General features: G+C 41.0%; 1 protein-coding gene across 5 annotated transcripts in view; it reads left to right on the top strand.

Moving 5' to 3' along the window:
• Positions 1-422: 422 nt before the first annotated feature.
• Positions 423-13,570, top strand: part of LOC133001911 (rho guanine nucleotide exchange factor 28-like) — a 38,907-nt gene continuing 25,759 nt past the window's right edge. For all 5 annotated transcript variants that reach the window (XM_061071621.1, XM_061071622.1, XM_061071624.1 and 2 more), the window contains exons 1-9: positions 423-586; positions 1,714-1,757; positions 5,304-5,445; positions 6,290-6,399; positions 6,705-6,891; positions 10,421-10,604; positions 11,068-11,269; positions 11,520-11,595; positions 12,327-12,373. In XM_061071621.1, the coding sequence (XP_060927604.1) occupies positions 1,725-1,757; positions 5,304-5,445; positions 6,290-6,399; positions 6,705-6,891; positions 10,421-10,604; positions 11,068-11,269; positions 11,520-11,595; positions 12,327-12,373 (981 nt within the window). In that variant the 5' untranslated portion in view covers positions 423-586; positions 1,714-1,724. The remainder of the gene's footprint in view (positions 587-1,713; positions 1,758-5,303; positions 5,446-6,289; positions 6,400-6,704; positions 6,892-10,420; positions 10,605-11,067; positions 11,270-11,519; positions 11,596-12,326; positions 12,374-13,570) is intronic.

Below are 13,570 nucleotides of genomic sequence, written 5' to 3' on the forward strand. Positions count from 1 at the left end.
ATACAACAGCTTCCATAGAGAATGGGTTATTGATCCCAGCAGCCTCATAAAGGGCGTGAAAAGCATTAATGGAGGAAAAGTAAAATGCTGCAAATTATCAACAACTGATCATTAATATATATATAAAAATACAGAGTATAAGAGAGTAAAACATGGACTAAAACCAGGAAACCATTTACTTAATGATCTTAGAACCAGTCTCATCTCTTCCAGTACATTACAGTCTGTTATAAAACCATCAAGTGTTTATATTCTGCATATAAATATTTAACAGGGGCACTTGAAGGGATCATTACTCTTCCAATGACTGCCTCGCTCGTTAGAGGTCGCTGTAACCGCAAGGAAACACGTTGGTTTATACAGGGAGGAATTTGCGTGTGAGCAGACGGAAGACCGAGCATCGACTGGAGCCAGACAGACACCGAGGGGAGGATGTTCTCCTTGGATGCAGCTGCGGATCAGACCCTGCGTCATTTCTCCACCTGTGGCTCCAGCGGCCGCACTGGGAGGCGTGAGTCCCAGTTAGAGGCTGTGGTCACCGCGGACTGTCACGTTTCCTCCGCCAGAGTGTGAGCCTGTCGTGGGGGTGAGTACATCCACAGAATGAAAGCTTCTCTACCTGCTGCTACTCACTTTGTACAACCTGAATGTTTCCCTGTGACTGTCAACCCCTTAATCATACATGATACAAATAGAGTCTCATTCATTATGTAGCCAAAGAGGTCAACAATAAACTTAATTTAATATGCATGATCTAAAAGACTCAAAATAATCCAGACATAAAAAGTCCTGTTCTTTTTTTTTTTACCTTTACTCACTGTAATGTTTATGTTAGATGTGTGTATATACATATATGGATATGGATATATATGGATATATATATATATATATATATATATATATATATATATATATATATATATATATATAATACATGTAAAAAGACAATGGGATCATTTATAGGGAAGAGTTTTTTAGTTGTTTGCATAAGACCTTGCTGCTGAGTTCAGTTTAGAAAGTGACCACTGATGAAGAACAGATCTGAACCCTGCACCAATGAATTCAATCGATTTCACACACACACACACACACACACACACACACACACACACACACACACACACACACACACACACACACACACACACACACACACACACACACACACACACACACACACACACACACACACACACACACACACACACACACACACACACACACAGTCATGTCTCCATCAGTCCCTGGAGACTTTAATAGTAACCATAGAAACTTGTCTAAATCTAAACTTAAAACACGTTTTCACCTTGAAATTAAATGATCAATCTCATGGGGACTTGATTTTTGGTCTCGTATTACAGTCAAGTCTCGATAATGTGACATCGAACAGATGTATTGGTCCCCACAACATGAGTAATACCTGCATGGACCCCACACACATGCACATTTGGTGATCTGCCACCGTCTTTACGCACCACGGCAGAAAGTGTCATCATTAAAATCATTATTCACATACTTGGGATCAAAGGATTATCGTGCCTTGTCGGACGACCTCTGGCTAGGCCTGGCACAGATACATTTTGATAATCTCTTGGGGATCAGAGGACCAGGCCGAATAACCAAAGTGACCTGGGAAGAAATGAGGATCCTGTGGCTACACACGTGTGAGTTGAGTTTGAGTGTTTTTGATATTTCTCATTTGTCCACCTGCAGCTGCTGTGCAGATGGAGCTGAGCAGGAGGAAAGTGCCTTTGTATGTGAGTATGTGCTCCAGTTTGCAGTCAGGTTTGACACCAGCGTCTCCAGTTAATCTCAAGAGTTAGTTACTTACGCCTCTGAAATCTCTGCAAATCAGGTTTGGAAAGTGGTGAGAGATCGGCAGCTTCATTTATACAAACCAAAAGTCTATGGGAGAGATTTTGCGCATTTGAATCTAAAAATCCAACATCATAACATCCAATATTTGAAAGGATACAAATGTTTTCTGTAGATGAATTCCCTGAAGTTTCTGCGTGTACGATTATATAACGGAGAGATCAGATTTGACACCGGGGTTGACGAGGGCGCTGCGATGAAAGCACACTGATGTTTTCCTTGATGATCAAACATTGAGTTTATTGGTCTTTGAATGAAACATTTGTGGGTTTTGCTGTTGGATTATTTGAGCACTGAATCATAGTTTCTCTGGGGGGGGGAAATAACCTGATCCATCAGCACAACAGTGACAATAGCAGCGGGGCACTTCTGTATATGACTAGCAAATCAGTAACTCCGTGATTCATTCACAGTGATGTTTTTTATTTGTGTTTAACTTAGTCAGAGCTGGAAAGGAACTTGAATTTACCATGCGTTTGATTTGTGATGTTTGTGGTCGTGTTAAAGCTTTGAAGGATCTGTTGTCTGTGAGGTTAAGCCGTAGTTAAACAAGGGAGGACTGCAGTCAAATATTCTTTGTTTGGGATCTTAACAATGTGAACTAATGCTCCTCTGAAGATCAAAGCACTGCTCACGCTGTGTTCAGTCGATACTCCTTTGACATGTTTTTCAGGCTGTTTTCCTTTCGTAAATTGTTAGGTAATCTTACCAAACGTTTAATGTTGATGCACCATATCCACTTATACATGCAATTAAACACCTGCCGCTCAGAAACTTGTTTTCTGTGGAGCCCCACAAATGAACGAGTGAATAAATGAATGGGTTCATGCAATAATTCAGATTTACATGCAGAGGACAGATTGCAACACTGAACAGAGGAAGGTTACAGCCTCCGAGAGGTTTGGAGCAAAATGCCAACAAGATGCTCACAAGGACAACGTGCTACAATACTGATATTTTTCAGGCACTGTTTACCATGTTCATTAAATTAGCCTTTAAGCAAGCTAACATTAGCTCAATGGCACTAAACATAATGTACAGCTTTAAATTTAATATGAACATCTATAGTTTTTCAAGTATTTGGTCAAGAAAACAAAACATCGGACACTGACATTGACCTAAAACTTGCTGCAGAAAGAAAGTTACCAGTTGTTATTATTCATTACATTTTAATGAATGGTGTCATTAGGATACATTTATTCTGGGAACCTTGACTGTCTGCACCACTGACTGTATACAAAGGTACATATTTTATATATCTTCACATAATGGTCTGTATTGTGCTAGTCTATTCACAGATGTTGAGATATTTTACTGGTGAATTATAAACAGACCTGCCGGTGCAATGGTGGTCAAGATATTTCACTAAAAAACAAAAAAATGTCAAGTGTGAATCCTAAGATGTCAGTGTCAAACCCTTATGTCAAAGTTAACCTTTAACGTTACTTGAGGTAGCTATAAATACAAAAAAAATAAAATACAAAAAAATAAAAAACAACCTCATACATATACCTTGAATCAAGACATGTATGCACATCTTTTCTGCATTGTTTATTCTGTAAAATAAAGGTTTTTGGGCAAACATAAGAGTCGATATATTGGAAAAGAATGAACGCCTAGGGATAAAGAAATGATGAGTCAACCTGAAAGCAGGATTATGTGAGACGAAGAGAAGGAATTACTCCCAGCGTCTCTATCTGAGACAGTGAGAGAAGTAAAGAGAGAGTTATGGCGTGAAAAATCGGGTCAGCTGTGGGGCTGATGTAAGACTAATGTGGACTCTCTCAAGAAAATGGCGAGAGAGTGAGAGGCTGATTGGAAACACCCTCATCCCACCCAACACTAATCTGGCATGTTTGCTGCATTTGGAACTAAGCCTCACTATTTACGTTTCTGCTGTGCGGGTTTCACTGCAACCTGCGTCCCACACCCCTTCACTCGTCAGTGGTTTGATATGTTTCCCAGAATAACCCACACACCGTGGTCTCGCGGCTGCATCGCTATCGAGGCCACTGTAGGACGAGAGAGGTGGCTGAGCTGGAGGCCCGGCAGGATGTTTATTATTCCGGGGGGCTGAAACTAATACCTCTGTCCTCGAGAGAGCGGGAAACAAATTATTAGTGCTTCAGATATTTTAAGTTGTGTTTTCATCAAGGTTCCAAAATCCTAATAAGGACAGGATCTCGGGGAACAACCAGTTCTCTCACCGCCTCCTGTTGCTCTGTTGGCTTGACACTGAATTTTAAGGGGAAAGTACATCTTGAACTGCTGTCAGCTTTTATTTGACATGCTTGCTTGGTTGTCATATTGAAAAGGTTGTTTTTAAACTACCGTGTCATGTTTGTCAAACTAATATCACTCAAATGTATCCATATGTCACATAGAGGCTTTCACGGACATACATGTATGTTAAAGTTTGCCGAGATGCTCAGATACAAAAAAAATGAAATAGCTAACAATGCAGAAAAGTTGTGCATTTGTGTTCACATTTTACTTAAAAATATGTTTATTTTCTTAAGTCAAGTTCTATATATGTGTTTGTGATTTTATTTAATTTCTTGTTATTGATGATAAAAAACGACCCTTATATTGGTATTGTTAATTTTCTTCTTCCTACTATCAGTATAAATATCTGCCCCCAAAATATAATATCAGTCGGGCTCTATAGTAAATAAAAATGTCCTTAATTTGTGTAGTTGCCAATAACTCAGCTGTACTCATAGGATAAAAAATGTCTCAGTACAACTAGTATAAATAAAGTATATTGAAAATGTCGATACTAAAAACATGGAAGGAATGTCTGATTACATTTGATAATCTTCGATATATCATATTCAGTTCTAATAGATCCAGAATCAGACACACATTGTGCCAGTTGTGGATCACTTAATAGAGGCAAAGTTTGTGTACGGCTATTTGGGTGCATTGTCCTATTATTCTTAAAGTGTATAAAAAGATCTGGTTTCAGTATCGAAGCTCAGTTTGAATATTGTCTCTCGTGTCTGAACTTCAAACGATACTAAATCAATGACCAAGAACGACTGAGCGTGAACTTCTCAATACGCACTAAAGGTTTTTTAAAAGAAACCAATCAGGCTTCACATGTGTGCGACTGTTCTGCCCTGGTTCACCATCTCTTGCCTCCGATCAGAAGTCTAAAGCGTTCTGGCCTGTTGGGATCAGGGCAGGTCTTTACAATAGACACTAAGACATTCCTGTTTTTATTGAGGGGTAATGTTTTATTATACCCTCAAGAGGAATGCTCTCAGGGGATTTGGTGTACTTTACAGAAATGTAGAACACTGCATCCGACTAGAGTCCTGCTCTAAAACAAGCCTGCATCTTTAGGAATAGAAATACCTTGTGCTCTCTAGCGTCGCCTTTCTTTTATTTTGCATCTCGACCTCTCTCACCTCTCTGCGTCTCAGGGCCAGGCCAAAGTGTTTGCGCTGCTGGAGGGTTTAGATCCGGTGCCGCTGGATGCAGAGGTCTACATTGTTCTGGAAGGATCCACACTGGTCCATGTCGCCAGAGCTCAGAGTGACGTCATGCTCTACTTTATAGTGCCTGGTACGTACATATGTCTGTGTGAACTGTGCTATCCCTGTATGTTGTCTCCTCAGATAAGTAGAAGAGAATGGATGGATGGATTTTCTATTTCCCTTTTATCTTTTTTTTGCATGTTTAACATCCAAGAATGGGAATTTCCTCAGAGAAATATCTTCAGAATTCAAACTGCTCACCCTGACAGTCCCAGGTTTTCCTCTCCTGCCTGTTGTGTCCCAGGGAGCAGTCTATCAGTATTTAAATCTTAACACACACACACACACACACACACTTACAGTACATGGACAGTTTGTGCGCTGAGGTCTGGAGCTGCACAGAATCTTATCTGCTTCCTCTCAGGAGGGAAGCAGTGCCATAAACAGTATGTCAACATCACTGAGTGTCTGTGTAGGCTGACACACACATCAGTCCTGCAGGGTAGTGTGCTTCCTACAGATGGGGGCTGATGGACTCCAAAAACCAGTTTCCCTTCTCCATCAAAAAGAGAACATGCCTTTATTAACATACAAAAATAAAATCTGAGAATATTTTCCAGTTAGACTTAGTGCCATGCTAGTGGTTTTGTATTTTAGCTGTGTTGTCTGGTGTTATTGTGTTCATTCGTTTATAAGAGACAACAAAGGTTTTTTTCTTTACACCCAGGTCACTTACATTCAGTTTCACTAGTTTGAAACAGGAACTTCAACCATGCAAATCGTAATCAACCATTTCTCTGCAATGGATTTTGTTGCATGAGACGACAGTTGGAAGCAAACCCTTATCTAAGAGAGAAAGACGGCTGTATGTGCCTTCCCCTGCACGAAGAAATATAAAACCTGCATGGAGTTAAGTGTTGTTGTCTCTTTAGGACACAACCTGGCTGAGACGGTCTCTGTCCAGGCCTACCTGAGCTCTGACACCACGCCCCTCACCTGGGCGGGCGGAGCTTCACTGGAGTATATCCAAGATGATGCTCAGGTGAGGAAGATACACAAATATGATGCACACGTTTACACACCAGGTTGTGTACATCTGGTGAAAAAAAGTGCTTGTAGTGTGGGTTCATTACCTTCTCCAAGGAGTCAGTGACATTTTAATGGTGGTGCAGTTGATTCAGGTTACTTTCTTTTTTTCTTTTATAAGAACTAAATGGTATAGAATTAATTAATTAAGTTAAATCATCTCACCTTTGTTGCAGAGTCGAGTTTTTTCATGGCTGTGGTTTTGCATTGTGCACCACTTATCACCAATTGCATCTTATTTCCAACGTCTTTTATTCCCAGGACCTTGCGGAGCACCTGGTAATCCACGCACATTGTCTGAGTTCCTCAGATCACAAGGAGCTGAGAAGCCTCTTCAACGTGGGCCAGGAGAGCTCTCGCTGGGCCGTGGATCGTCGCGTTGCCCTGGCCGTGGCCAACCTGGATATCCCGCAGAACTGGAATGTACTGGGGAGCCACAGTGGAGACGGTGAGCGCAGGGTTATCTTATCTCCCCCTAAGTCTAAGACATTTCTGCACAGATGTGTTGATCAGAAGCTTATCGATGTGTTTTTTTTTATTATGTGATAACGTCAATATATTATTTTTAAAAATGCTACTTTCTTTTTTGAGTATTACACAAACAACAATGGATAAATGACACATCACAGTACATGTTAACAGTTGAAGAAGGTTCAATAGAGAGGATTTGAGTAAAGAAGGGACATAATTTATCATTTTCATGTGAATTCATAAAGAAAAATCCTAAGTGAAAAGATGGACAGGTTTGATAACTTCATCCTTCATCCATCCTTCTCGCTGGGAACTTTGAGCCGCTTCAATCCAAAGAAAGTGAACTTTTCAACTCTGTGCTTCTTCATTCATCCTCCGTCCACTTTCTCCGCCGTCATTTACATTTTCCATGCTCACTGGGCTGAGGTTCGGAACTGAACATGGTCACGTGTGCTCCTGTCGAATTCATCAAAGCCAATTAAGCGGCATGTAATGTGGTTAATAGAGCATTTCCATCTGGAAGTAGTCCTAGGCAGAGCACAATAAATCTAAGTGTGTGTGTGTGTGCGTGTGTGTGTGTGTGTGTGTGTGTGTGTGTGTGTGTGTGTGTGTGTGTGTGTGTGTGTGTGTGTGTGTGTGTGTGTGTGTGTGTGTGTGTGTGTGTGTGTGTGTGTGTGTGTGTGTGTGTGTACCACCAGTAGATGCCACCATCTGTTTGCATGACAGTGTTTGTGTAGGGCTCCCTTCATAAATAACAAACCAGATTTAGCGTTAATACAGTTATGGCAGTCTGTTTCATCGCAGCGTCTCCCTCTAAATGTCTGCAGTTAATTTGATAACGCTGCTCATGACATCACTATGTCGCTGATGCTGTATATGTGACTGAATTATCAATCCCCAACTTTCCTTTAAGAAGTCAGCACTTCTCTACAGTGTGATCTGCATTTCTGAGGCACTGGTAAAACTCATTACTTTCACAAAATCATCCGAGCTTGGAATTGTTATGTTCTCTCTAGTGTCAGGCTGAAGTGTTTTGTTGTGAAATCTGTCTCCATAGCTTCAGAAGGCCTGATGGGGTTTTAAAGCAGAAAATCACTTGACAAATTGTCTGTTTGTTTATTATAAAGAAAAACTTTAACCTTTTAAAAGTAAATTCAAGTATTTCTTGCACCAGTTTAGCTTTTATTACAATAATAATTTAACAAGTTATATCCTCAACTGTAATCCAAAGCCAAACAGGACAAAAGACAGAAGTCAGTGTAGACCAGGGATGTTAAACATATGGCTGTCTGGCCTGAACTGGCCTTAGAGAATGTATAATATATTAATAATAAGTATATGTAGTAAAGTAGAAAAAAACATGGTTTTCTCTGAAATGTGTATCAAAAGCAGCATAGAATGACACAGACACACACACACACAATAATTTTTCCATCTTCTTCCTGTGCTTAGTTTTTCATGGATATAAACAGGTAATCCAACCACTAATGTTAATATAGGATTGGCCAAGGGGGTAGAGAGGTCGTTCTCCAACAAGAAGGCTGGCGGTTCAACCCCCACTCTTCCCTATCTGCATGCCGAAGTGTCTTTGGCAAGATAATCAACCCCAACACTTGGCAGGACTTCAACCATCTTTTAATTTCTTACACTATGTTAATTTAAAAACAAAAATAAATAAATAAAAATATATTTTTTTTAAATAATCAAAAAATTAAGTAAATTAAATTAAATGAATCCTGCGCAGTCCACTTCTGCGCAAGAGGTAAATAAAATAATTAATTAAATTCAAAAAAAAAAAATTAAAAGTAAATTTTCACCACTTTTCTTATTTTCTGCAAATTTTGGTAAGAATTTGAGCATGTTAAAGCCCTCAAAAAGCCAATTAATTTGCCTGAAAAAAAAAAAAAATCCTTACGATTTCAATAGTAAAATCCACTGTCTGTCAGTGCTCGGGCCCTAAATAATAATAATAATTTAAAAAAGCTCTCTGGCAGATTGAATGTCAGATCTTGCTGGAGATTTAAATTAAGGACGGTGTCAAGTCAGTTGTTTCATTTTTGGTTAATATGGTTGGGATCACAGACTTTACACCTGTTGTTCATGAGGCCATATTCATGTTGATGAGACCGTCACCAAATGACCCCACAATAGTGAATGTTTTCAGAATGTTTCTTGCACTTGTATTTAAAAGGAAATAAGTGTTGTTGGTAGGTTGATGTGCAAAGAATGACAGATGCTGCCTGTAACCTTATGTTGTCTTGAAAAATATCTAGTGGCATCTAGTGGTGAGGTTGTATCATCCTCCTCTTCCAGTCTCGTAGGAAAACCTTCAGGTAATTGAGCCAATGATTTGGTTTGTCCACTCTGGGCTACTGTAGAAATTCTGGAAGAGGATCCTCTCCCTGAAAGGCTCCTTTCTTAGTTTCAGGGGATTATAACCTAATGAAAACATAAATATCATATTCCATTTTTTACCATGACCCCCCTGGATGCTGTACATTTTTATGTATTTTACTACTTCACTAACTGGGAACGGAGCTGCTTTGCATAGAACTTCTTTTTTGATTCTGCCCCATTTAGTTTATCTTCCCCACAGGCTGAAATGCACTAGACCCTTCTATATATGTTTTATGCCTCCACACAGCCATGGCTAGAGGGATTATGTTGCCAGGAGATCCGTCCATCTGTCCCCCGCTCGTCAATCCAACATCTCAGTAATGCTCTGAGAGAATTTCTTCAGATTTGATCTGATCGATTAGTTTGGTGGTCAAAGGTCAAAGTGACAGTTCCTGCACAAAACACATTCTTGTCTGTAAAACAAGAATTCATCCGTTAATGGTGTCACACAAATGTCTACAAGGATCAAAGGGTGAAATTACGACATTTTATATCCAAGGTCAAAGGTTGTCTTCATTGTGACATCATAATGTTCTACAAATGCACGTTTCTGCCCATTAATCAACCCAAAGTCAGGAACAGAAGGGAGATTATAACCATATTTCCTTCAGCTCTTTTAAATAATAAAACCTTCACTCATGACAAATTAAAGATATTGAAATATTTTAAGATTAAGTAAATGTACGTTGCATTTTAACGAGGAACAACAGTTCATTTTACAGCTGATTTGATGCTGGTCAGTTACCTGCATTCAGATCCTGTAGGTCTGCGTCTGCAGGGAGACACAGAAATAAGAAACTGTCGCCACTTTATTGAAAAGCTTTTACTATCTCTAAAAGTGGGTCAGTGGAGCAGAGGGATTCAGCGCTGCGCAAGAGAAGAAATCAATCATTGACATTTGGGTTAATTATCATGAGGAGGTGGTCATAAGAGTGTGGGTTGGCTCCAGCCCCCCCCCCCCCATGACCCTCTGGAGGATAAGTGGGACGGGTAATGAATGGATGAATGGAAAGTGGTTATTACTATGAGATTCTTTTGCGTGTTCTTTTCCCTCTGTTGTTCCACCGCTCACTTATTTTTTTTAATCCTATGTCTCCCCTCCTTCCCAGAGCACAGTCCCAGGGAGTCTCCCCTCCACCTGGCCGTACGCTGGGGTCTCTGCAGGCTCGCGGAGCTGTTGCTCTGCCAGCCGGGGGGTTTGATGGCCGTCAGTCTGCCGAACGAAGAGGGCGTCACGCCGCTGCAGCTGGCACAGGCCGCGGGCAACCTGGACCTCCTGGAGCTGCTCACACAGTACTGTTCTCAGCTCCAACAAGGCCCTTGAGAGAGAGACACTGACAGACCATTCACTTTTCTGCTGTATCATCAGTGCAAAGCTTTCTCAAACAGCAGCGAGGGAACGCAACCCAGTTTTACCACGTTAGCTCGTACCCCAGATAACTTGCATTCTTCAGATTTTTCGGCGACTGTAAATGTCGCAGTCCATTTTATGAACACATAAAATGCCAAACACCTGCTAGTATTACCTGTCACACTCAGGAATGATTTGGGTTTGTCAGTCGGCCTCCAGCTGGATTCATAAATCTTAAGCACAGCTGTACTTGTCCTGAAAAAACCGACAGCCCTCATCCTCAATGAGTGACAGTACCTTTAAGAAATGCACGTAGCTGTTCTCATCATGATTCTACTGATAAAAACACTGCACTCTGAGATTGTTTATGTTTGTGATGAAACTAATCCGGCTGTTGTGCCGCAGCCCACCCAACCCCCTGGCCACGCCCCCCGCAGGTCTGTCCCAGGTGTGGGCCGACCGCTCCCGCCTGCTGCGGTTCTGCCACGACACGGGGAACCTGACTCTGACCGTCCGACAGAACCTGAGGTGGAGCACAGAGGAGAGTCGCCACGCTGACATCCTGCTGCTCAGAGAGCGGCTCAGAGACCAGGACTTCCTCCGGGAGGTGAGCGTGTGGATCAGTGTTAGCCGCTGATTGAAAAGACGTGTTTACATGAGTCTCTGAAACAGAGTAGCATTATTGATTATGACCAAGCACTGAAATAAACCTCGAGGAACCTCGTGCAAGACAAGAGTGATTTGCCTCAAATAAGATAGTAGATGTATCATTAAGTAATTCAATATCGGTCTTTCTATCTTGATATTCTTTAGTTTACATGATCAACCTTTTTAAAATAACACCTGTCCTCCCTCAGATAAAAGCTCTAAGGAGAGAACGGGTGGAGACCATCTTAGGGAAGGAAGAGCTGGTGGATGATCCTTCAGAGAACGGTATCATACTCTCCCTAATCTGCCTGCTTTGTGGGATTTAAAACTAAGCCGCTCAGTTTTAACTCTTCTCTTTCATGTTGCAATCTGCACGGTTCTGCTCTGGTGTTTTATGAGGCCAGAGACAGTCAGGCTGCAGGACTGATAGACTTTGACTGCCCCCCTCTGGGCTATTAGGAGCACTGCAAGGCTTCGGAAAGGAAAGGAGAAGAGAAGAGAGAAAGAACCACCGAGCAGCATTAATAATGATAACAAATATCTTCACAAAATGAATAAATAATAAGGATGATGACACCCTTTAAAAAAAAAAAAAATCATAATTAATCCTCCCAAAAATACAGTAAAAAATCATAAACAAATAATTGACTGTCTTTAAAGGCATCACACTGAGTTACTGAAACATCTGTCAGATAAATATATTTTTATGGGCTGCTACCACCCACCTACATTTCCTTTGCCTTTATGTTTTTACGTTACCCCAGGCTGCCCAAGCTCTAATTTCCATGTGTCGCTGTTTATGTGTTCATACACTGGGATCCACGTGCTGGCTTAATTAAAAGAAATGAGATCAAGGCCACAAGGTAAAGACCCCCCCCCCCCCAGGTTATGAGAAGAAGACAAAATTGAGATTAATAATATAATTATTAAAAAGTGACAAACACCTGTACTCACTGGAGACTCTTTTGAAGTTTTAATGACTGCTGTATAACTGAATGTATATTTTCTGCTTTCAGCGCTGTATCCAGATTTCAACGAAGGGAACTTTGCCGTTGAAGAAAATGTGCGTATTTCACCCAAGGACACAAGCCTTGTTGGAAGTCTATTAACTTTGAATATATGCATGTGGTTTAGATATGGGGGGCTGTGTTTAATCACAAACATGACCAGTAAAGTCAATGGGAAAGAGTCAAAACAAGAAGGATGTTTACACAAAACCCAGCTGAAACAAAAATCCCTACGGATTGTGTCTAATCCTGATCATCCCCTGTGTGAAGAGATAATAAAACTGTCCTCAGGAAGACGCTGTAGAGCTGTCACAGCAACCAAGAACATTCCAACTCCAGCACATACCTCCACCACGGCCAAACAGGGTCATTGAATCCAATCACGCTTCAAGAAATTGCTCACCCTCATAGATCAGATCAGTCTCCAAAATATGTCTTCATCAAGATCCATGAGTTGTTCCCTGAAAAGAGGGTGAAGTGTAACCTTTGTGGATCCACACCCTCACCAAGATTTGTAGGTTGGAGATCCGTGCAGTTGTTTCTGTGTTATGTTGCGTATAAACAAACAAACAAACAAGTGGACCGGCGTGAAAACACAACTTCTTGGCGGACGTAAAGAGTAACAACTAGAACCATCCTCATCATTGCTGCCTGTATTGTATGTGATTTTTAACCAACAACACAAATTTCCACATCTGTATCAAAGATCATTATTATGAAATCACATACACAGAAAGCTACAGACTGAAAAATGACCATGATATATTTCATGGTCGTAAAATGTCCATAGATCTTGTTCTTAAACAGCTTTATCGACTGACATGAGTCAAAAATGGGCATAAGCGACCTGTCCCTCCAGTATTCTTGTTCATTGTTCTATTTGGCAGCAACAGGTGTTGTTTAAAAACTCCTGGATATCTCATTTCAAATTTCACGTCATCACGAACACCTGCACCAGCCGGTGGTAGAGTGCGGTCATGGGCAGAACAAGGCAGTGACCGCCCCTCAATGCTCCACATTGTTCCACTCTCATTGTTGAGGTGTTGGATTTGGCACCTTGCTCACACACTCAATAGCTGACTGTGCACCGTCAAGTGTGTATTTCATGGTTTGGGAGGTGTGGTGCGTGCTCGTGATTCTGGTTACCCAGTAGGTCCTGTTTAATGCGATGCAGATGGTTAACTAATTAATTTTCTCTCACACACGCATGCACCGTTCCTTTTTTTTACTTGTTTCCCCTCGTGTTTGAGTGT

The sequence above is a fragment of the Limanda limanda genome, chromosome 5, assembly GCF_963576545.1.
Source record: "Limanda limanda chromosome 5, fLimLim1.1, whole genome shotgun sequence".
Classification (NCBI taxonomy): Eukaryota; Metazoa; Chordata; class Actinopteri; order Pleuronectiformes; family Pleuronectidae; genus Limanda; species Limanda limanda.